This window comes from Apostichopus japonicus, chromosome 8 (genome assembly GCF_037975245.1).
Source record: "Apostichopus japonicus isolate 1M-3 chromosome 8, ASM3797524v1, whole genome shotgun sequence".
NCBI classification, from domain to species: domain Eukaryota; kingdom Metazoa; phylum Echinodermata; class Holothuroidea; order Aspidochirotida; family Stichopodidae; genus Apostichopus; species Apostichopus japonicus.
The window spans coordinates 3,001,342-3,026,215 of NC_092568.1; the positions used below are offsets into that span (position 1 = coordinate 3,001,342).

A 24,874-nucleotide genomic window follows, 5' to 3' on the forward strand; every position below is an offset into this window, starting at 1 on the left:
AGTTGACAGGACATTTACTGAAGGGGTATATTTCATCGTCAAAACAATAAATTGGAAAAAACATGCTTAAAGCAGAGATAAATGTCTAAAACTTCTTATTCAAGTATTATATTTTTGTTAATATTAATGATTTGTATTTTAACGTTAAAAAGTAATCACATTAGTGGTACTAAAACTATTTTGGTAAAATCGTATACCCTATATGTGAATGTTGTGACCGAGCGGTACCACAGGCATCCAGTTATTTGATCTGCGCGGCACTTGCCTAATATTTGAACAGTTTGAACATTGTACGTGTGTTCAACAGAAGTTACGTACGGAACGTAAGCTAGCTGGTAATGTATTTTGTGATATGATCATACACGTTTGACTCCACTATAGTAATCCTAATGTTAGTGCACACATCGCTATTGAAAGTATGTGAAAACTGGAGACTTCTGTACATCTGATTCGTATCAATGAATGAAAGCTAACGGTCTGTTCAGTCATTTAGATAGATCTCAGCTAGCACTTCAACGTAAGCCAACATGAGAAACCCGTAGCCACTTGACTTAGGCTGGGGACCTAATCCTAGTGTTTACCACGTAGGCCTCTAGGCCCAATGTTATCGTTACTGTCAGTGTAAGCCTAGGGCCTAATATAGTATCTGGAAATTATATGATTCCAACGAGAACAAGTCTGAGTAGGTTTATTAGGCTCGGGCAACAGTAGACTAGCTTATAATAGTCTACATTAAAAGATCCTTTCCAACAGGCGTTCCAATGTAAAACTAAATAGGCCTAAGTTAAGCTATTGCAGAAAAGGATACATAAAGATATTCAAAGGACCTCTTGTAGCCTAAAGTAAGGTTATATTACGATGTGGTACTACCAATTATGGCACACTTCGGAAATTTCATGAATAAACCATGGCAACAGAAAGTTAGCCAAACTTGAGCTTGAAGTGTGCTCGTACAGTAGTGCGCCTCTCAGTCTCAATGAGTTTTTAACACAGCTGAAGTCAAACCATGATTTAAATCTTGCAAAGATAAGTCCATGCCCAAATCAATGAAATAATCAATATCAAGTCTTTTGTACTACGCAGCTAGCATACTTAGGCTATATCAGCTAGACTTTTGCCTTGTTTATGTGTCCATGGTAAAAAGCAGTCTCCTATTGCACCTATTATATATGCTTCAAAAACAAGGTAAGGATAGTATTTTCACTCCTTCAGGGACAACCTAGTGAATTTCATATGCAATCCTCTCTTTCCAGAAGGCTGTGCCATAATACTAGTTATTGGCTGCAGCACGTTTTCAAAAAGTACTCTCCTGGAGGTCTTTACGTCTCCAAATTGTTCTCAGACATTTGTAAGGAACACACAAGATGACTGATTGTTGCAGTGAGGAAATTCCCTCAAAGGCTGTAACTAAAACAGTTTATGAATTTTGACCAATGGTGACCATATTTGAATATCTAGCATATTTGGGGCCAATACAGCATTTAAGTGCGTCACAATTGGTGCCACCATGCTACGTTAAATATAGATTCAGTTGGTCCACAAACTGAAACATTTCGCAAATAAATATTTTCACAATTAATCTAGGTCTAGGCTAACTGATTTAGTTGATGTTCCTTTCCGAGGCCCTAGGCTATGGCAATGCAAAAATATTTCAAAACATCAGCAATCATGAAAAAAGAGGAAAGAAAGGAACTGCCCAGGGATTTGAAAGATGCACTCAAAATCATGAAAAAATACACTTTTTAAATAAATTTTGCTTCCAGAGCAAAAAACTTGAAACAAGCTCTTGTTTGATATGATTAAGATACTGTTCAGATTAATGAAATGACGTCAGTGAATTCTAGCAATGCTCACTCAAGTACATCACAGTCCACTGAGTCTAAGAACTGTTTTATGTGTTACTTTTCTTAATAGGGTACCCAAATTTTCAAATGTCTTCCACCCATTCATATGAGAACTGAATACATTGCACCTGACTGAAATGTGTTAATTCTGAACAAAGATACTTCCATGGAAAATTTATGTAACATCAGTAGAATTAAGTTTCAGGTTGGTTTTAGTACATAAGTAGAACTATATCCATCCAATTTAGGAATGGTTTCTTAAGATGATTGATAAATATGGAAATCAAATCTATGTATGTAACATGACACATTTACATTTTGCATTTGAAATACTTTCCTTCTCAGATTGGATTGAATGTCCACCAAAACAACTGGCAAGCAAGGAGATCCGTAATTGATTTTAAATATGGCATCGGGATATCAGACCTTACTCACAAGGAGTACAGAGAAAACCATGAGGTTTGTTACGTACTTGTTGATGTACATTATTGCTAAGGAAATTGTCCATGATGGGAGAAAGATGGTCACCCATTTACAGCTTGCTTCGCATACTGAAATGTTACGGACTGTGCATTTGACTGGCTAATTTCAAAAGGGTAATTAATACAGTATTTTACCATGCTGATCTGTAAACACTCACATCCATACTGTATCATGGTAATGCAATATGTCATAGCCTAGGAGTAACTTACTATATGGAATAAAAGATACATTCTTACTTTATGGTTACATATTTTGTACCCGATTTCAACATTGCTAATGAACGAGGCGTTTCTTTGCATTTTGCAGCTACAAGCAGCTAAAAAGTGACCATAGAAACATATTAAAGGAACATGGAGAACTCCAAAATAAACTGAGCAAACAGCAGACACAACTCCATAACGCCAAAGTGAGTATTAGTAGAGCTACTAGTACTTTATACATGTAGGCCGGGAGCCCAGAAGATTTATTTAGCCGAAAAGAGACAAAAAGGTTTAATGGGCTGGTTATGTTAGTATACGGTCAAGGTTCAACATTATGTATTGCTGCCAGGTCCCAGCCTGTACAAGTGACCTAGGGGGCCAAACTAGGGGCCCCACAAATGCATTTATTTAGCTGAAGAAAGACAAGGACAAAAAAAGCTGGATATCACTCGTATGGGGGTATTTTTAGTTACAATAGCAATGACAGCAACTTTTACCTGTACAGGACCCAAGAGAGCAGCCCCAAATGAACCATATGCGTCAGACTATTGCACTTTCGGATTCACAAGAAATACCAATGACAGCAGCATCCTCCTGTACAGGGCCCTAGACAGCACTCCAAAGGGCCCCAAACATGGTATATTCATCCGAAGTGAGACGGGTGGAGCTAACTGAAAAGTACTAGTCATATTAGAACACTAAAACACAGATGACAGCAACTTTGTTCCTCTGTGGGGTTCCAGACAGCAGCCCCATAGGACCCACCAAAAAGGTGTTATTCAAGCTCATCAAACCTCTTGTCTCTTCGGCTAAATAAATCTTGTGGGCTCCCGGTCTAATGTGGCACTGCAGACAGATGCAAATTGTTGTCTTATCTCTCCAATAGGGAGGATGAGATATTGTAGAACTTTCCTATGCCAGTTTGCCATAGCAACAGTTGCCATGGTAATGGTTAATATTCCTGAGTAGCTACTCTCAGGGGGTCACCCATAGTGGGGTACCCCAGGATGACCAGAAGTCCATGACTGGGGGAGTCTTCAAATCATGTCTGTGTGTGTCCAATTTGTGTCAAAGGTCAAATCAAGTGAAATTTTCTTTTTGGGGGAGCTATAACTCCAAGGGACACTTAATTGAAATGTCAGGTACCAGCAAACTATGTGGTTGCCATGGGAACGTAGGTGAAGGTCACATGATTAAAGATCAAATGTATATTTTTAGGCTTTTAGTACAATTTTTGTCAAAAACTCCTCCTAAACAGCTATGCCAAGTTTCTTCAAACGTTTTGGGTATGACTTGTGTTGAACCAAAAGTCAGAGGTCAAATTAGCTGAAAATTGAATGGAATTGACATAGAACTTTCACTTCACAGGTTTAATGAGAATGTCAAGTGCTATCAAAATATGTGGTATCCATGGTAACTGAGGTTGTGTGATCTAAGGTCAAATGTATATTTTTAGTGTAGTTTTGCTGGTGATATGATATGCAACTGTGGATTGTCCTCATATTAAACTTGGATTCAGTTGTTTTCAGCATGTCTATAAGTAAATGCATCCTTGCTGAGTCAAAATACAGAAGTGTATCATACATTTACATGTATTTTCTGAGTTCCAGGTAGTATTATGAAGGTGCCCAAGATGGCACCATTTGTTTCTAACATTATTAAATAGCTTTGCCCCCTTGAGTTGGCTAGCAATTTGTTATTCACTGATCGCTTCTTAGGCACTTGTTCTGCCAAGATTACCTCCTTCACACAATGTCTGTGCATAAGATTATTTACTGGTTGCAGCCTAGCACATTTCACGATCTAAGTACCAATTGTCTCATTATTTATATTTGACATATTAAAGTTGTTAGCAGTGAATGCTTTGCAAGTGACCTACTGTACAGAGTAGTCTCCATTGTTTTGTGTTACAGTCTGCAAGAAAGCGATTAGAGAAAGAAAACCATGAACTCAAGGAACAGATCAGTCAGGAGGAGAGGATGCATAAAGGTCAGGAAAGATAACAATATCTGATGTGTCATCATTTAGAAAGTAAATTTCCAGATGAAATTGTAATTTTCAACAATGAAAGACGAACATACACTTTGCATCCTGGTGAAATTGGCATGCAATTCTTGCTGATCTATTTCAGGATTACAACGTTTCATGTTGACCTGAATTGTTAAATATGTTCCTCTTTCATCAGATCAAAGTAAATTAAGCCCTGGACTATCTTTTTATGTGACCAGTCGTGGGTGTAGCCTGACACAAATCTTTACGGTACACATTCCTGTCTTTGTCCAGCTAAATATTGCAAAAAAAAATTCACTAACTCTTTGGTGTTTCTTATGCTAAGATTATTTTCTAGACATATCCTTTGAGAATGGCACAAAAATGTTTGAGTAAACACGAGTGACCACATTTGACTATAAAGCATCTTTTTGGGAAATTGTACTATATCCTTGAAATTCAGGTGATAAGTGACATCATGTAGAAATGGCTTTTAATAATTTCAGTTTGAATACTGTACAGAATAAAAAATAAATACAAAAAAATATTAATTACTCTAGCTTCGGCTCAGCAAGGCTCAAAGGTAGAACATTTTTATTTATGAACTTTCCTTGCATCTTATCCAAAATGTCCAACTGAAGAAGAAGCATAAGTATTAGTCAAAGTAGAAACCCCCCTTGTTATGTGTATGTGTACAAGACTCTTAGCATGAGAACGAGTACTAATCAAAGAGGTCGAGTACAAGAACAGGAAGCTATGCTAGAATAAACACTACGAGATTGCCTCACCGTCAGCTGAGCTCCTTTACAAAAGACTGTCTATTATCTTTCTTGTAGAACATGTCTACTTTCCACTAACTTTGGACTACCAGCCGATCCTTATTATGCCAAAATCTAAAAGTTCATTTGTAAAGTATTTCTATTCGTCCATTTTAATTTATTATATTTATCGTTACTTGGTTTACATTTGCCTTGTTATATTTTCTGGATGATCTGTGAACTCAGTCTTTTAAGAGATAGTTTAAGGGATTACAGATTCTTTGAAGTACTAACACTCAACCACAAAACAAGCTGTGTATAGTGCATTATTTGTTTTTCAGGAATGCGCTCCTGCCATGTCTGTAATTATCAGTACAACGATGAGAACTTAAAGAATTTAAGAAATTTAAAATAAAGATTCTCTTTGATTGTAAATTGATATCTTGCTTATTTGGTTTAGAGTGATTTACTGTAATATGATTATAATTAATAACATTAATTCTTTCTTTCCTGTTTTAGAAGCTTTATCAGATGTTTCAGAAAAGTTAGGAGCATCAAATGCAAATTTAGAGAGTAAAGTGTGAGTACATACAGAATTGACATTTGTGAATTTAACTTAATTTACCAGTGTGTTCAGCAGAGGTCACCTAGGAACAAAATAACAAATGTTGATGAATATTTTCCAATCACCAACAGTGATTCAAATGAATCATTCTTGTAATAGTAAATATCCATCAATACCTAAGAGCATAACCACAAATATAATTGTGTCCTGGAGCAGCATATTTATACTACACAAGCTCACAGACTTACTTCTTTTGCAAGGTTGACTTCAGGTTCAATATTCAAAATACAAGTCAGTTTCTGTTTATTTGCACTCCTTTTGCAGAGAGGCTTTTGAAAAAGAATTGGAAAAACTTGGGATTGACCCTGGTAAGTTGTTCATGAATATTCATTAAGTTATTAATGCTATGACAGTTTGCTTATCAACAGTTTTCATTTAGTGTTTTCTTATCGTTTCTTGTTTTTTAGTGAAAACCAAATTCAAGTTTAATGTTCATTTTTGCTTGGAATGAAATGCATCCAGCAGTTTTTGATTTCCCACTTTTTTGGCATTTTAGATAAATTCCTGAGGGATAGGAGGACAGTTTCCCATTCATTTGAGAAAAAGTTGCACTTTTTAAAACTGTTAAAAACTTCTAGTTCTGTCAATAAACAACTTTTTTCCTTCTGTCATCCTTTCCGCCCATCCCTCCTTCACATCCATACACCCCTGTCTTAGTCCTTTAATCTGCTGACAATTTGCTCTTTGCTTTGTCATTTCTCAGTTTCCTTCGAAAAATTACCAGCAGAAGATTCAGAAGAGAAACAGAGAGAAGTGAAGGTAGTTTTGTTTTCTGTTCCTTAAATCTAAACAAATTTGTTTTTTTTTTGCTTCCAATAGTATTTGAAGTTGAACTATTATATTTCAAGACAGTGTTGAAAACTTGGATCAGGAGGAATAACTACATGTACGATTTGTTTGGTAATTAATTAAATATGGAAATATAACTTTCAGTTGCATGCAATTTGCAACTTTGTACCCAAGTAGCCATGTGCACAGACTAGCCATTAAAGACAGTCGTGGGAATCTTTATATATAACATTTTCACGACACGCTTCAAAGCACATGCATGAACAGTATGAAAATCATGTTTCTGTTAGATAAATGTTTTGAAACTGTTTATACTGTCAATATGATGGCTTTGAATGATGATATGAATAATTATAATAATGATTATTATAATTATATGAATATTTATATTATAATCATCTAGTATGTTAACTTTGTTTCCTCCTGTTATGTTCTATTTATTGCAGATAAAGTTGGACAACCTTATCACAGACTTAGACAGCAGCATTATAAAGAATGAGAAGCTCTTAGAACAGTTTCAGGTGAAATATTGTTTGATAGTCTTACCATGCTAACTTTTGTACAAGGGGGGAGGGGTAGCAGGGGGGTAGCAGGGGGGAGGGACCACTGCAAGATTTCAGCTCCTAATGTCACTATGTAAACATCATGCATTTATAAACATGAATGCTTTTACATTTTAGTGTCTCCTAAATGGAATAAGATTTTTCTCAGCTATTGAGAGAGTTGTTCATCAAAATCTTCTCTAGATTAAAAGCTATTTATATCGATTATGGTTTAGGTTTACATCTCCTTTGGATGCCATCTTGAACCAATTATCTCTCTATAAACCCCAATATGCTGTCAGTATTTCTTTCTTTTTTTAAAGTAGGGAATAGGGCAGGGAAAATGATACTTTACATGATAAAAATAGTTTTGCCTTTGCAGCTTCAAGATTAAGCTCCAGCCGGAACATATAAAAAGCAGAGCTGCTACCAACCGTTCCTCTCAATCCCTTTCTAATATCCTTGTGACATGTGTAATTAGATTTCAGGCGTATGAAAATCACAATCCATAACCGTTACTTTGTTTTTTCCTTTTTCTTTTCCTTTTTTCTTGATTTAGGCTATCGTGGATCAGTGTAAAATTCTCCAAGAAGAAGCTAATGCTCAAACTGAGGTGACTACATGATAAAGATGCCACCGAAAAGATTTAATTTTCTCTTGTTTCAGGGAAACCTGAACAAAAGACTCAGATAGAACTTAACACTCTATGTGTGCCCTAATTGGTGTAAAACAATGTTGCAAATTAATGAAGGGCAAGGTAATTCACATTATGTAATCAGTCAATTTATGTCCCAAGGTATTTCTAACATTTGAAATTGCAAAACTGTGAATATTGTTCTTTTCAACTAATAATAGAGATCTAATGACTCGTTGACTCCCTGGTGGTTTTGTTATGATGCAAAACAAACGTGAAAACGTCTCATAATCCTGTTTTGAAAATAATAACTGTTCGATCAAACCTTATCTTTGGTAGGTAGTATGTTTTCCTTAACACCTTCTATATGTGGTTATGTTGTGATACGATGTGGTTTTAATCGTGATAACTAGCATGGTTTAAATCCAAGCTGTTGTTTTAACTGAAATTCTTGACATGGAGGATTGTCCAGGTTATGCACCTAGTGTTTTAGTCATCAGCAATATAAAGAGTGATTCAAATGGACAACTGAGGGCCAACTCTCATCTTGATTACTTGTTCTATTGATGAGATAAAAAACATTGAAATGTATTCATAATTAACAAGACTTCAAAACTGCTCTCATCGAAATTAAGTAAATAAACTGTTTTCATCTTCTGTCTTATATCTCAATTAAAGAACAAGCTCGTGAAACAGAGTGGTAGTATGATAAGGTGGACTCAAGCTCTGTATTAAACATTTTTGAAATCTCAAACTTTCTTGGTCCCAACCTGTGAGATGTTAATCCATGAGCATATTGATTGAAATTGGAAACTTCATTAACAGGATATTGTGACTAACACAGAGATGATTGGTGTTTGCTAGAACAGAAATAGTTGTGCTTTATGAACCATAATTAATAAGAGTTGAATTAGCATTAGACATGCTACATGAGAAATTAAAAATATGAAATCTGTTCTTTTGGGCATAGACGATCACACTATTCAAAATGTGTTTGGACAATACTGCGTGGTATTTACATCTCATAACAATTAAACAAAATACAGAATTTTGAATATAATTTTCCTTTGCAAGCATGTAAACTGGAAAAATTGTGAAATTAAAGAAAACTATTTAGTGTCTATCTAATGAATGACTTGAATGTTGAACATGGTAAGAAAAAGATGAAAAGTGAGTGATCGCTGTAACACAGGAAAGAGTAGTGTCAGTCAATATATGACAATGTATATAGTATATATATGGGTCAGGGGCATCAATCCCAATTGAAAAGTGGCGGGGGGCATTAAGGACTGAACATGGACAAAACTGAAGTGCGCGTTGCGCACACCGAGAGCACCTTGGTGCAAATCCAAAGGAGACAGTCACTAAACCTGGGATTTGGGGGAATGTGATATTGTGACCCCCCATCCTTCAGAAAGTGGGGTGTCAACCCCCCCTCCCCCCATGATTGATGCTCCTGATCAAGGTGGAAATAAAATACATTTGTAAATTTAATTTCCAATCCTGCTTCTTTCTTTTGTTTTTGCTAATAGGTGATTAGTGCTATATTACTTCTAAGTGAAGAGCATCAGTCTAGCTCACAGAGTTAAACCTGTGAAGGTTTCGTTCTGTACCCCCTCCCCATATTTTTGCAAGAAGAGCCGAGCTCTTTGCCTCACCCCCCCCCCTCTCACTCTTCCACTGACAAAAGGAAGTATTTAGACAATTCCCTTCTGTGAAATGGTTTTATGGAAATCCAATTGGTCGATCTTAATTTTAAATAATTTGACTTAGCTTACTTATCATTGCTTTTTTGGCATCCTTCAGTTCTGAAATTGAAAAGATCTGTAAAATACCTCCAACAAATTTCCAAACTAAAAATGGGTGGTTGTGAGGATTTCACGCACGCCTACTAAACTCATCCCCCAAACCCATTGCAAGTTGCTCAGACTGAAAGTATTAAGTAATGTGTGAGGGCAACGTGCAATCATGTTCTTGCTAAACCTTCCTCCCATGTCATCCTTTGTTGCTAAAACTATCTCAGCAGAACAATGACATTGTCGGTATGGTAAGACGCAGAGAGAATATAGCACTGGACTTGCAAATTCTAAGTTTTTTTCTTTTTTTATAAGAGTAGGCGAAGAACCACATGGCTCTTTGTTCTTGCAAAATAAAGTTTTCACTTTGTCATGCCAGATAACCTTGTGTCACCCCCCCCCCAATCCTTGTGACACCCCTCTACTTATTCATATATTCAGTTCGTTTCGGATTGTGGAATAGATCATGATGGCGTCAGCAAAATTCGGTTAATTCAGCATTATTTGTTAATTTTATGGAATCGTTTTACGAATTCTAATTTCCCGCTGTGGTATTGTAAGTTGATCAAACTGATGACCTCCATGAACTTTCAAGCCTAGTAAAATCCAAAACATCTTTGTTTTCTTGACGATGTATTTGTAAATTGAGAGTGCATTTAAAACCCAAAACTTGACATGTAACCTCTGGACTGAAAGCGATTGATTTATGATCGATGCTTACCCCTCCCCCAGCCCCACCCCAATGCAATAAATGAAGGGTACTAGTTGAAGTCCTTTCAACAATTCTACCCTCCCTCGTCCTGCCTCCACTTAATTGGTTTAATGTGACCCGTCACAAACGCTCACTTCATAACTTATGTCACTACCACCGTCGCAATCGGCCGTCCCCAACCTCTTCTGAATCGTACCCTTTCAACCACCCCCTCCCTTCGCTCTCCCTACCTGAACTACATGCATTGCAACATACTAGCGCGCGAAGTTGAAACTGAAGTTACCTCTCAGATTGCAAACTTCATATTGTCTAAGCTCTATAACAGGCTATCAATAACTTGTGATTCATGCACACCTCGAACGAGACTTGCGTTATACTTCTGCATACACACATAGATCATAAACAGTAACGATATTAAAATCAAAGCCAAGTTACGCAGGCGACAATTCCCCTTTTCTTTCTTTTTCTTTTGCACGTACGTAGTATTATGTACATATCATATGTGTGGGCAATAACATCGTGCATGTTGCATAGGAATACTACTACTACCCACGCACAATACACGTAACGTAGGTACGTCATGGATTGCAGTAGCTGGTTGCACTAAGTGTATGTAACACGGTGCGTACTTTTGTGCTGTGTATATCCGTGATCATTTTTGTGGGTACACAAGGAACCGCTGGTTTCGGGAGTCTGCCGTTCGTCTTTCCCGGAACTGCAAAAAATGATCATTTTTGGGAGAAGAATTCCTCAACGAAGGAAACGCCGACGTTGGTATTGAATGGTCTCTCGGCTTAACAAGGCCTCCGTCTCGGGGAGACGGTAAGAAAGCGTAAAGCTGATCTCGGGAAGTAAGTATCTTATTCAGAATATGGTCTTTCTAGTCCAGTGTGCAATATTTGGCAGAGACATACCAAATTGTTGCCTTTCAAATACCATTCGTTCGCTGTGGCTTTCTTCCTCGTCAATATTAGAGGGAAGTTCATAGTAAAATTTGTACAAAAAAATGTCATACATCGTTTACTATCAAATTAATGTGTTAAATGAACGACATCATGTCATTTGACTCGTACTAGTGAAAATGTTTCTTGGTTTATAACTTGGTTAGCGGGCCGCAAGGCTACAGGTCAGGGTTTCAAGTCGGCACGTATATTAATAAGTGCAGTGTAAACCGGTCGACCCATGCACAGTAAATTATTGACCTCGGATTTCACATTCATGTTTATGGCTTACTCATATATCACTGTAAATGCGACTGCAAAATTGATAGTTATATTAGATGTCTGTCTAAACTAGAAGATCTTTCTGGTTGGCAAACATCTTCGGGACCAGTCGTGAGGCCTACACAGGTCTAACCTAGGCTACTACTAGAACTAGTAACAATGAATGACTCATACATTAGAAATAGACCCTGTCCTGTATGAGCTAGTACTTAGTCATTGTGTTTTCAACTGACGCACTGGAAGTATACCCCGCAATGTATAGCTTTTAAAGGTCATAAAAATTCGAGAAAAGAAATTGTTCTTTATGTATTCTGCTCCTTTTTCACATGTTATGGAAGTTTGACAAGATTTCTATAGGCTTAGACCTAGCAGTAATAGAGGGCTTATCTTCTGTTCAGTAGCATGGTGGGCTCATAATCGACACACTTAAGGATTTGGTCAACGATATATATCACAGAAAAGTCCAAATCACTCAATTGTATGTGTTTTTCATATGTGTAGTTCCTCAGAAATGTAATGATCTCAAAATATTTATTGTTCTGTGCATACGCATTGTACAAATGAGCAGAATTTGACCACAAAATGTCTGCTGTATCAAATTCTTTCATACCCCGAAATTGACATGTTCGTCGATAAGCTAACTGTAAGTATACATCCATTGACTCTGGATGCTGTTTGCTTTGCTCTGAGCCTCCAAGTTCAGACAGGTGAGGTCCCAGAGAGTAGTGGTATCATGTTGAGGTAATTTTGCTGTATCGTTGCTAGTAATATTTGAAGGTGCGCAAATTATGAAAGTGCGTCAAATTTGAAGCCTTTGCTATTTCCTTTACTTAACATGCACAATACCATTTCTCATACTAAATTGTATGCATGAAGACAGACCTGCCTGCTATGTTCAACAAGAGTTTCTTTATAAGAAATTTATGAACAACAAGGTACAGTTTCTAATGACACAGCTTGAAAAAATGAATATAGGTGTAGAGGAATGAATGTACAACTCAAAATTCAGGATCAAGTATATAACTAGTACTTCCTAATTTCACACTGAGAAATACATAGTTTAAACCAAACAATTTCATCCACCCTCAATTCCATTCCCATAATATTGAGACTATCTAAATAACCAGGGATAATTGGGGTTTTTTTGCTCAAGATATCTTGTGAAATCACTCTTTCATTGCCCTGCAAGAAAATGCCTAGCAAAAGCCTTATAGCAGCTGATGATATGCACTGTTATTGCATTCTTACACTTGAACACAGATAATATGCTGGTACTGTAAAGAAGCCTATCAGTGCATCGATTTTCTACTTTCGTCTTTAATTTAATCATTTTATTTCCTGTTGAATGAAACTTTTATGAGATGAAATGTCATAAGTTTTTTCAGTTTTGCCAACAATGTAGACTCGTAGAACAGTGTATGCTTTTATAAATTTCCAATTTCTAAATGATCATTGAGATATTATTATGATTAAAGATTAAAGATTATGTTTCTTCAAATACAAATGTGTGCAAGTTAAGCTGATACTTGCATTGCATAGCATGATTGATGAAATGAATATATTCCTCAATTCATGAAATGAAAAACTTTGGAAAGTTTGATACATAGAAAGCTTGAGAAAATTCAGAATTATGTTTTCCTTAAGATTATGTAGTTTTATATGAATACAGCTACAGTATCCAAAAGAATTTCTCAAATTATATATCATAATTTCTGCAATGGGTTACATGTTTATTAAAAAATTGTTGAAAGAAAATTGTTGAAACTCATGACCATATCATTTTCGGGTTTTCAGGGTGGAAACATCTACTGTTTTTTAGACAATAGTTCACAGTGAAAGGGCTGCACTATATCTGTATCTCTTCACGAGAAGTCATTTGCATTTCAACTGAAGGGTAACATGTCATACACTGTGTACTTATCGGAAATTTTATAAACAAAAACGAGGGCGTAGAATCGGGGTGTGGGGATGTCAACTCCCCCCTCCCCCCTCATAAAATCACAAGTCTGTGTCCTAGGAGATACATTCCTTAGAAATATTTTTTGGGTTTACTTTTCTAACATCGCTTTGCCAGTCACCAAATTTTGTCCCAAAAAAGCTAGTCAGTATCAATATCGCTAGATACTTGCCCCTCCCTTCTGGAGAATTATTACGGTGTACGCCCCCTGAAAAAAAAAAACGTTTATTGAAAAAGGAGCATCCACCATATTTTTTATTACATGTTATAAACCCACATTTGTCTTTGCTCAGCACTTATTGGTACTGTAAGTATTGTGTTGGCTTTGGTTTCAGGATGTTTCTACGGTCTGAAAGTGTAACTTGCCTTACACCAGAATCTTTACATTTATACAATCATCTTATCATTATTGCAACACAATACACATTATCACCCACTGAACACAATACAGTTTTTAGAGTATTCTAGCTGTACTTCCCCTTACAAGTCCAAACTTGAGAAGAAATACGTGTACTACTGTACTCACTGAATGCCTAAAGTGCAGTCTGTGGTATGATAGGACTTTGTGGTAACCTGAAAGCTTACAACATTTTAAAGTATCACACTTTGAACTGGGGATAACCTATTTGTACCCACAATTTGCCATTGCTGAGTATTACTCAGGTATTGCTTAAATTGCTTTCAGGATCTATTGACATTCATGTGACCTGCCAAACACCCCAATTGTGTAACCCAATAAGAACGATTTATAAATTGAGTAGTGTACACAGTACAGTTTGATTGCTCCACTGGTACTTCCCCTGTAACTCATACTGTAACGTAACTGTAACGTCTATCACACCACACTGTGCAGTAATTGCATGTGTGCTCTCTGTGTGGTAACTTGAAAGCTTACAACATAGCTTCAATTATTATACTTTAATCTGGGGACATACAACTGTTTATACCACAATACAATAATCTTTTCTGAGCACTTTTCAGGTATATTGCTTTAACTTTAACAGGATGTTTTAGCCTACACCCGATGTGTAATCCAATCAACCCATTACTGCAAGAACTATTAATAAATCAGGTAAGGTACTGTACACACACAATACAGTGTGAACGTACAGTACTTCAATGGTACTTCCCCTTTAGAGACCAGTTAAGGTCAAGACATGTATTGTAACCATTTGTCTATCATACAGTGTGCAGTGTGTTATTCTCCTATATGGTATAATCACCTGAAAGCCTACAAAATCACTGTTATATCTAAATAGCTATTGGTCAATGTAGTGTACATATAAACTCACAGCAGCTGGGGCAAAATAGTAACAACAAACCTACATGCATAACAAAGACTGTGTGTAATTTTTCCAAAGAACATCCATGCTTTATCACCAAGAAAACAAAATAATAATACCACAGCATCATAGCATGAACAGTACAATATCTACTGTACATAGCCTACTTAGTAGCCTAGTCTACTTTGTACACAAGAATCGTAGCAGACGTTGGCAATTGTTAGCAACTGTTGAGGCTTAATTACCAGCTAGTTTAACCTGCCTTTTTTTAGTTTTAGCAGGAGAAGACTTTCTATAGTTTGTAAAAGATCATGGTATGATAGAAACTTGAGCGTTCTTGCAGAATATGGCGGTATGAATAGCAACCAAGTGAACCAAGTTCTACTTTTCAGTACAGTCTAGTACCTGGGAGGATTAATGTACTATCATGTAACTTAATACTGTATCCAAGATATAGCTCATCCACCTGTTTTATGACAAGGCAGTTACTGTTGTACTCCACAGGTGATATTAAGTACTAGACTGCAACTTTGTAATGTGCAAACCAATATCGAGAACAAGAGCCCTCATTTCGTGAGAGGATGTCAAGTCCAACAACCATTATCTTGTATTGTGATCAGCGTGTACATTTGAAACATGTATGCATTGTTCTTGAGGCAGATTTTAACAAATTGCATTTTCACTTTCATTTTGAGCATTTCATTTGCTTACTGAACAGTTTATTAACTGTACGTGACTTGCTGACTTGCGTGTCATTGTTTCGACTACAGGTACATACAAATGTTTGGCACAAAAATTGCTTATCACACAATTTTCACTTTTAGCCAACGAAATTTAGGAAATAGTATAGTTTGGTAATGACTCACTCATCCTGATGACGATATTTCTCAATGGCTGAAACATTCCTGTTGATTTCAGCTAGGGATACCCGGATATATCCTGTCCATCCAAACTATCCGCCCGGATAATGAAAACTCATCCGACCAGACCTACAAAAGAAATCTTTTTTTTATATATACACAGTATATCTGCCCAAAATTATCTTTTCAGAAGCTGTTCGTAGTAAATTAAATTTGTGGTCATTGAGTATGTTTTTCCGACAAGTATGAACTTTCTACTAAGCAATGTAAACAATGCATGCAAACCTAAATTTCCTCTTTTGCTACAGTCTGAGTATTTCTTCACAAGTTGTGGATAAAGGAAGAGAAGTTTGCGACAGGTTTTTTTGTTATTGTTTTCTCTGATTTCATTACCTCTTGGAAAAATCTGGTCATGGTCATCTGGTCTGGTCATCCAGTCCAGCAAACCAGATTTTGTGACGGATCCTGGCCGGATCAAAAAATTTGATCTTGTGATTGTCCATTTGTGACATTCAGCAAGTATTTAGAAGAAGTGCCCCTCCCCTCCCCCTCTCCTCCAAACGAGATGCTTTGTGATTGTATTGATTAAATAATACAGTACTGTGCATACTGTAGCTGCTTTCAAGAGGATTACGGACGAGTAGTCATTCTAGAAAAGAACACTCGGAGTACGGTATCACAAGAAAAGCTGAAAATGACCAATATGGCACCAGGGGACAATGTGGTGCATCATTGCAACTATGCAGCTCATTAAAAAGCAAAATTTGATTTCAGAATAGAAAATTGTGCCATTTTGTGAACCTCTAAAATCAAACGCTAAAACATTCCATGTTCATTTACCTTTGATTGTTAGTTTAGTACCCAATGACTCATGTGGGTATGTTCAGAGAATAATCATTTCAGTTCTGTTTGACCACTGAACAATTTAATGGAATACATTTTCTTTTTTCCTTTTTTCTGTGGACCATTGATTGTTTTAAGTTATTTAGCCTTTTGACACTATATTCAATGCATTACAGCACTTTGGTTACAATAATGGTGCCAGTATTAGGTTTTGTGGTTTTGTCCATACACCATGCATATATTATAAATGCATCCCAGGTTTTTTCCTTGCTCAGTGCTGTATTAAAGCATTTAGTGCACATGGGGCTCTGGAGTTGAATTTCAACAGTCAGTTCCTGTAGTGCTTATTCATGCTGTGCACACATGTATCTAGTAATACCAGTAATCCTTGTAATTCTGAATACCTGTGCAATAGAGACCATACTAGGCCGCAAACCTGTTCAATGTAATGTACCTTGAACCCAAGTGTTAGTAGAGCCAAGAACCCATCATGTATACATACAGTACTTGTTTAGTACTGACAAAGCTCACAACTGCACAACAATATGTATAAACTATACAAACATATATAGTATAGTACTGTACTGTACATTATCGTACAAGTGAACTTTGTGATGTGCACATTTAACAGTTATTTATAGCATATTTTGCAGCTCTCCCCCAAAGGTTTCTCCTTTAGTAATGTATGATATTGTGCATTAAGACCCCAGGCTCTCACCTTACTCCACCCCCCACCCCTCCCCTTCACCAACCAGTGGAAAAAGTAGGACTGTATGAGATTCTCGTTTTTCCATGGGGGATCATCAAAACTCTTACCAAACTATAAACTATACACTGTGTTCCATTCTTGGGGGTTATATTGTAATTGTTGAAGTTAGCCATCATGGGTGGAGGAAGTTACCTTCTTAGTTTTGGCCAGGTGCCCAACTTCCACCAAACAATTAAAAATTCCATCCAAGCTCAAAATTGTTTATCACAAAATTGCTCTTAAAAGAAACTTACTATTTTAATGCTACCGTCCACCCACATAACTTCTCAGCCATACACTGTTAAACATCATTGCCTTTAAATCTGTAACCCTCTAGATTAAACTGATAGATGTTTTTGCTGTTATTTCTGTTAAGGTATTTCTCCATTGATTCATTCCATAATTTCTGTTTGAACAATAATCCCCCAAAAAGTTCACATGATCTCCATCGATTCATGTGACAAAACATGTCAGAGCATGTTTAAGATACTGTACAGAGTCAGTATGAAAGGAAATGACTTCCTTATGTGCAGGGCTTAATACCAGGATGACCTCTCATGAGTCAGGAATTTCTATGGCTTGATAATCATTTACTGTTTAGAAAGCATATCAATTCAAATATTTTGTGCAAGTGATAGTATATAAACTGTCACTAAGTTTGTTAATTTTCATAAGATAGGACCTTAACTTCAGTATGCTAGCACAGAGAGACCGCCCCACAGACTATGGGGCGCGACCCACTATTGGATCACAGGATTTGTCCAGACGTCTGAAAATTTGTCTGTACTTTTTCAAATAACATCCAAGCACAAAAAAAAAGTAATGGTAACATGAACAGTACAATATCTACTGTAGCCTACTTATAGTAGCCTAGTCTTTTTTGTACCCAAGAATCATTGTCAGTAACTGTTGAGGCTTAATTACCAGCTAGTTTAACCTGCCTCTTGTTTTTAGTTTTAGCAGTAAAAGACTTGTTTGTAAAAGATCATCGTATGATAGAAACTTGAGCGCTCTGGTAGAATATGGTGGTACTTATGCAAAGCAACCAACTAATGTACAGTACAGTACAGGCAGGGCAGAAGTTGGCATTGTCAGTAACTGTTGAGGCTTCATTACCAAAATCGATCTAGGTTTTTTGTTACATGGAATCATCAGGTCTAAGATACCTTTTGTGCATTCTGAGCATTGACATCCAGTGCCGGGGGAGGGTCTGGGGGGTGGGGGTTATGACTCAGTCCCCATGGCCATGGGCCTAAAAGATTGCTGACTGATGCTGGCAAACATTTCCACTGCAGAGAGTACAGTAGAACTCACTATGTAATAGTCACCTGTGCCGACATTTCAAGAAACATTGTTTCTTTCATTCCCAAAAAACTTAGCTCATTAGAGCCATGTAATATTAAAAAAATAATTAATACGTCATTTATATAGTGCTAAATCACAAAACGTATCAAAGCACTTCACAAAAAAACAAAAACCTAGTAGTAAGGCTTGAGACTAGAGTACTGTAGCATGCCACAATTGAAATAATTTGGTGGATTTGTATTTTGGACTGCCAGGAAAGAACTTTTAAAAACTTTCAATGACTTTTAGCATGCTAATTGTAAGTATTGTTTGACACTTGTATATTATACTGCACATTGCTGACCAGTTTTAGCCACTCACAGTACAGTGTCTTGAGTGTGATAAATATCCCAAAAATGTCCATCTTTCAAACACTAACAGTGCCTCGTTTTACTTGGAGAAACAACGGAAATCAGCAGTGAAGCAATTGTTAATGTGACTGTTCGGTCAAAATTGTTGACGGAGTCATTAGAAGATGAGGGATGATGTTCGACAGTGTCGAAATAGTGCTTGAGTTGTTTTACCCATAATACTTGCATCTATCTTAGATAAGTGCTGAATTTGCACATCTAAATTTTTTTGCTAAAATATTCTCTAGATAATTAGCAATTACTGCTGCAACTGGCAATTCATTGGTAACATTATTTTTAATTTCTTTCATGCACAAATTAATGGGAAAGTGGGAAACTAAGACCTTCCCCACTATTAAATTGTAGCACTTGGCAATAATTCCAGAATGGGTAAACCGTGAAACGGTCATTCTTTTGGTCTATTATATAATAATTACAGTCTTGTTGGGCAATAGAAATTTTCTCGACGTTGTGCAAATGAACACCACCAGTCTCTTTCACGTTTGATACATTCGCTCCTGATGTACAGACAGACCCTCCCGTATTGTTTAATCTTGAAGGAAAAAAAAAAAATTAAATTAAAATTTTTGAAAAAAGAGCAATGAAACTAATGCCGTTAGTTGCTCGCCACCAACGTAAGTGCTGGATAGCCCAGTTGGTAGAGCGGTAGAGCGCTGGGCCTGTAACTCAGAGGTCAGTGGTTCGAATCCCATTCCAGCCATAAAGTTATTTTCTCTCTTCCACTGTCTAAACTTTCCACGTCAGTTTTCCATTATTCATGTACTGTATTTACTACAATTTTTTTTTTCAACTTGCCTGACAACCGGCTCTACTGTTTGAAACAACATTACTGTAGAATAGCAGTCCTGTTTTGCATATATATCATAGGGGGTTTAGGTTGTGATGACTAGTATAGACAGGTATTGGAGGATAAGTTGTAGCTGTGTGCACCATTACAATGAAGTGAAAGGAAGTACTCCATATGGTAGCAACAGTGAGTGACATTGCCCATCAGAAGCTGGTTTTAACCAAACAGGAAGTGAACAAACAGTACTACCATCTATTAAAAATTGCTGTTAATGAATCCAATCCAGCTATTTCTGCTTACATTTGCAATATTTGTTTTAACCAAACAGGAAGTGACATGATTCTTTCATCAAATGTTGCTGAATCCAAACTACAGTACTGTAGCTGCGTAAATGTACTCACAAATATTATTACAGTGCAATACTTTGCACCGCCGTAGATGATACCGTACAAGGTACACAGTAGGCCGGCCTACAGAGCTTCACATGTGACATCTTCATGATGCACTGATAAATTCTACCCTTTTCACTGACTAGCTACTGTAAATTTGCTGAGTCCTTGCTTTTGATTTGGAATAACAGTACAAATACTGTAATGTCTTTCAGGGTCAATGAACTCCAAAGTGGGAGAAAACTCAGTCCGGTTGCATACATATTACATCCACACACTACTTTCATATTTTGTCATCTTTCTAATACCCAATCCTCATCCAATTCATCCCTCCCCCCACCCCCATTTCGATATTTTGCATCATCAGCTTGTCATGTGTTCATGCATGATATCACATTAAGTTTGCAAATTTATCATTTTCTTAGTATGAAAACTTTTTTCTCCATGTTTTTGTCCCGCCAGAAAAATGCTGGGCCAAAGTAGCACTAGCCCAAAGAGAAATTGTGATGAATTCCAAGAAGACAGAGTAGACGAAGATGGCAAGACCAGCTCCAGTAAGTGCCTCTACGACAGCGAGAGACAGGGAGTCGTCGAGGTCTCCCTGAACAAGCTGCAGGGGAGTCCCGACCATCTCATCAAACCCTCCCTGCGTCGATTTGTCCTTATCAGCAACACCTTGCGGCACATCAAGGTCGAACTCAGCTCCGAGGGTAGAGTGTACGACTCGGAGAGACTCGGTACGATCATAGACACCCAACTGGTTCCAGAGGAGAGCCCCTTTCTGGAATTTTTTGGAGCCACAGACGTAGGAAGGGTCTGTGTGGACCACATATGCAAACTCGAGAGGGGCAGCTTTGCCGATTTTGTCAGGGAACCTAGAGCGTCCAAGGTTGTGGACTTTACATATGCAAGGACCGACGACGGATGGGAGGAGGCAATCGCAGGGGAGAACCACGACAGAACTTCTTGGAGGTGCGGATCGTACACTCCTCAAGCTAATTGCTTTATGTCTCCCTCTGTGTCGTCTCTGTCAGGCTTAGTCGCATCGCCCTCACCGTACGGATTACAAGAGTCTTTGAAACCCTGTCTGCCCATCTCGGAGCAGACCTCACCTTTGGATATACCCGATTTGGACGTGGAGATGTTCGGGGACGTCGACGTGTCGCAGTACGACTTCGATGGTACCGACTGGTCGCTCCCTTCCACCAACCCGAACCCAAAGTCCCCAACACAGGAGTCGGTCGAGGATTGGCTCTTCAAACTTCAAGCCGAAAATTGCATGTCCAATTTTACCTCGGATACCGCAGCCACTGGTCAAGTCACCTGTTGATACGAAAAGAAAACTTGCCTAATTTATGACATCACGACAAAAACAAAATTTTGTCTCGATTTAATATCATATTATCGTCATTTTTCTTATTTAAATGGTTTTCCTTAAACGCCAAGTCATGCAGTTGATTGTTTCTCATTGTATAGAATTTCAATGTGTTGTTCCGTAACAGTTTCTGTAAGTGCTTTCTGTTTTATAACAGGGCGTTTGGATTTATACAGTTCTGTTTGAAGGGAAATGGTGCAATCTTTAGAGAAGGGCCTGATCAAGAGCAACTTTGGTCCTTTTTCATTGGGAAGCTCTCCCAGGCTTTTTTTTTTCATTTCTTTTCTTTTAAAGGCCTCGACGGTAAGCCTTACGAAATATCCAAGTCTCATTCACCACAAGATTCTTAGATTCGGTATTTGATCAGTTTTGGATCGTTTATCAGTATCTGATCAGATTCAGATTGTGATTGGACGTGAATAATATCATCAACAATTTTACAATCAACTCTGTCAAAGCTGAATTGAATCACATTGGAGTCTACCATCTTGTCGATCAATTCATCCGCGCTGGTGAAAAAAAAAGAAGAAGTCGCTGCATCTCGTATCGTTTTGCAAACACCGTCTTTAAAGATAGAAAAGACAGATTTCATTTTTCATGCAGATTAAGTTAATACAGGAGGATTTTATACCAAAAAGACAACCTTTATTATCCTACCAAATAAATGTCCAGGCTGTCATTTTGGAACTTTCATGTATTTCTGTGAAAGCTTTTGGAAGAGGTTGCATAATCTGCCTTTTTTCTCTGTTATATCTGTACTGTCAGTTTGAGAACAACAGAGAGGTACTACAAGGGGACAAATGTTGCCATCCAAGTGAGATTGCCAAAACGTTATTCGATAGACAAAGCCTTCAACTTGCCTGGAGTCTGTATCCTTGTGTTTTTTTTTGTTTTTTTTTGGAATTGTCATCCAAGTTTTGAAAAAAGGTAAAGATATTCTGTCTGTACCTCTGACTTTTGTATGAAATCTTAATTGTCAGGAAGAACCCCCCAAAAATATGACATTGAAGATAATTTCTGGTGTTACGTATGGAAAAATAGGTTCAAAGAAAAAACAAAGACAAAACAAGACATACCTCCAATCTCACCGTTACATTTTTGTAAACGACTTAAAAATGTATTACTAAAACGGTCACACTTTTTTTTTCTTTTCTTTTTTGTTGTTGATCTGTATTCTTTCATTTTCTGTATGATTATTTGAAAATATTTAAAATTCCTTAAAAAGCCATGAAAATACAAAAGAAAAAAGAATGACCACCATGAAAATATTGAAAATAATTGTTCATAATTATTCACATTTTCTATTTAGTATTTATTTTTATAACAAAACACAAGAAGATCAAACCACAGTACACTAAAGACGTTTTTTTGCAATTATCAAACAGTTTGAAGTATTAATCATTGAAGACTGCTCATGTAATAGTATTAGGACATATAATAAAAAAAAAAATTATAAACATGAATTATGAAATTGATGAAAGAAGCGTTACATGAGAATACTAATTTCAAGTTTATTTTCTTGGTGTTTGAGATGAAAAATGTTTATTACAAAAAAACAGTTCTATGGATATTCTCCCTGTCGTTACCTTGCGGTGCATTAGTGTGTGCCTTTGTATACAGGTGAGTGTCTTAATATTTCTTGAAAATGAAATTCATCTCTGAGGAGTTTCAACTCATACTCTACAGCATCTCATGAAAAATAAAAAATATTTGGATGGCAAGAAGTATGTAAAGATTTTATAACCATTTGTTTTGTTTTTTTTTATTGTTTTTTTCTTAATTTTTTTTATTATTACTCTACAACTAGATTTTAGAGCATTTTATACATATCTGTTGGCTTGAAATATTGTACAGAAGGGGGAAAAGAATTGTTTAAAAGATGTTTATAATGTAAAAGCGAGATTTGTTTATATCGTCCTCAAGGCTAAGATTGTTAATTTCTTTTTTACAGTTCAAGTCATGTGGTTGTAATATGACATGCATGGTTGTGTTTGGTAGGGTGACAGAGGAAGGGGGTGGGTCGGGTAGAAAGGTAGGAAGTGAAGAGAAGGAGGATGAGAATGGGGGGGGGATGTTCTTGTACTTTTGTATCTTAGGATCACTGCTGGTAGCTAATGCTTTGAAAAATCATTCTTGGAGTGTTACCATCAAAGATACCAAAGTAAGAATAGAATAGCATTGGATAGTATTGTCTATCACATCACACAGACACACTGATTTTATGTTGGTCTGACCTGTCTTTTGTTGTTTGTATTGGTTTGGCCTGGAGGGCACTTTGGACTTAAATTAGAATGCTTTCCCTCCATTGCTATCCAATTGTATTAAGTTCTAGACTGATCATTCAGATTTCAATCCAATTTGTTACAAAGAATCCAATCGCTGGATTGAAAAGAACACCAAGTTTTCTTTCTATGTAAATGTTTTCAATCTGCAAGTGGAATGGAGGGTTTCTTTATGTTCACATGTATGAACAACATTACATGTTTTCTCTTTAAAAAAAAATGAAATGTAAAAAAATTTAATTTAAAAAAGAATTTGAGTTGGTTCCAGATGAAATCTTAGAATCAACACAGTGGAAAAAAGTAACAATTTTGAAAATGGAAGAGGGATTGAGTTGATAGTTCTAAATTGTATCAAAATATTACACAAATACTTGTCATTTATAAGGAATTGAAGGAAATTTTATTGTTGGTGCAATATACAATCATTTTGGTGTATGTTTTTGATAGTGAAAGCATTGATACTGTACACAGTTATAATAGAGTAATAGAATGGGGCTTTCTTAAAACCCTTTTGAAACGTTGCATCAGATAAAGTTACTTTCATTATCGATTGGAAAAAAAAAACACAGAAAAGTTTGGGTCCAAAATTTTTATGAAGAACACATATTTTTTGTGTCACTTTACAAATTTCCTTTAATGAGGTTTGAAATCATTCAATCTATTTCCCAAAACTCATCTCTCAACTCCTATTGTGTTTGTACATACAGTACAGTAATTCCATCACTGGTTTGAACAATGACCAATTATTTGTGGTTTATACTGAAGTACCTAAGTTGTTTTTTTATCAATTTTTTTTCCCTTTCATATATATTAAGAACCAATCCTCTTCTGTTAAATCATGATTGGTGAAGATTTGTAGAATCTGGATGTTGGTATTCACAGCATAACGTTAGTCATATTTATGCTATGTTTACATTTTGTATTGTTTTCTTAATATTATTTTATTGTATTATGATTTTTTTGATACTATAGAACATTCATTTTTGGGGGGGGGGTCAAACCGCTGCAGTTACATAGGATATGTATCTACAGTAGTAAGA

General features: G+C 36.6%; 2 protein-coding genes across 3 annotated transcripts; both read left to right on the forward strand.

Annotated features, from left to right (window-relative positions):
* The first annotated feature begins 228 nt into the window (after positions 1–228).
* On the forward strand, positions 229–9,358 carry LOC139971024 (uncharacterized). 2 transcript variants are annotated; one of them, XM_071977174.1, is made up of 9 exons: positions 229–335; positions 2,190–2,303; positions 2,634–2,733; positions 4,441–4,516; positions 5,794–5,854; positions 6,164–6,207; positions 6,603–6,658; positions 7,135–7,209; positions 7,790–9,358. In XM_071977174.1, the coding sequence occupies exons 2-9, from the start codon at positions 2,251–2,253 to the stop codon at positions 7,853–7,855; spliced, it is 531 nt and encodes a 176-aa protein (XP_071833275.1). In that variant the 5' UTR covers positions 229–335; positions 2,190–2,250; the 3' UTR covers positions 7,856–9,358. The 2 variants fall into 2 exon arrangements, with proteins under 2 accessions (XP_071833275.1, XP_071833274.1); XM_071977173.1 differs by lacking the exon at positions 229–335 and adding an exon at positions 342–517.
* Positions 9,359–10,875: 1,517 nt separating this feature from the next.
* Positions 10,876–23,992, forward strand: LOC139971026 (uncharacterized). Its single transcript, XM_071977176.1, has 2 exons — positions 10,876–11,223; positions 20,640–23,992. The coding sequence occupies exon 2, from the start codon at positions 20,644–20,646 to the stop codon at positions 21,505–21,507; it is 864 nt and encodes a 287-aa protein (XP_071833277.1). The 5' UTR covers positions 10,876–11,223; positions 20,640–20,643; the 3' UTR covers positions 21,508–23,992.
* The last annotated feature ends 882 nt before the right edge of the window (positions 23,993–24,874 follow it).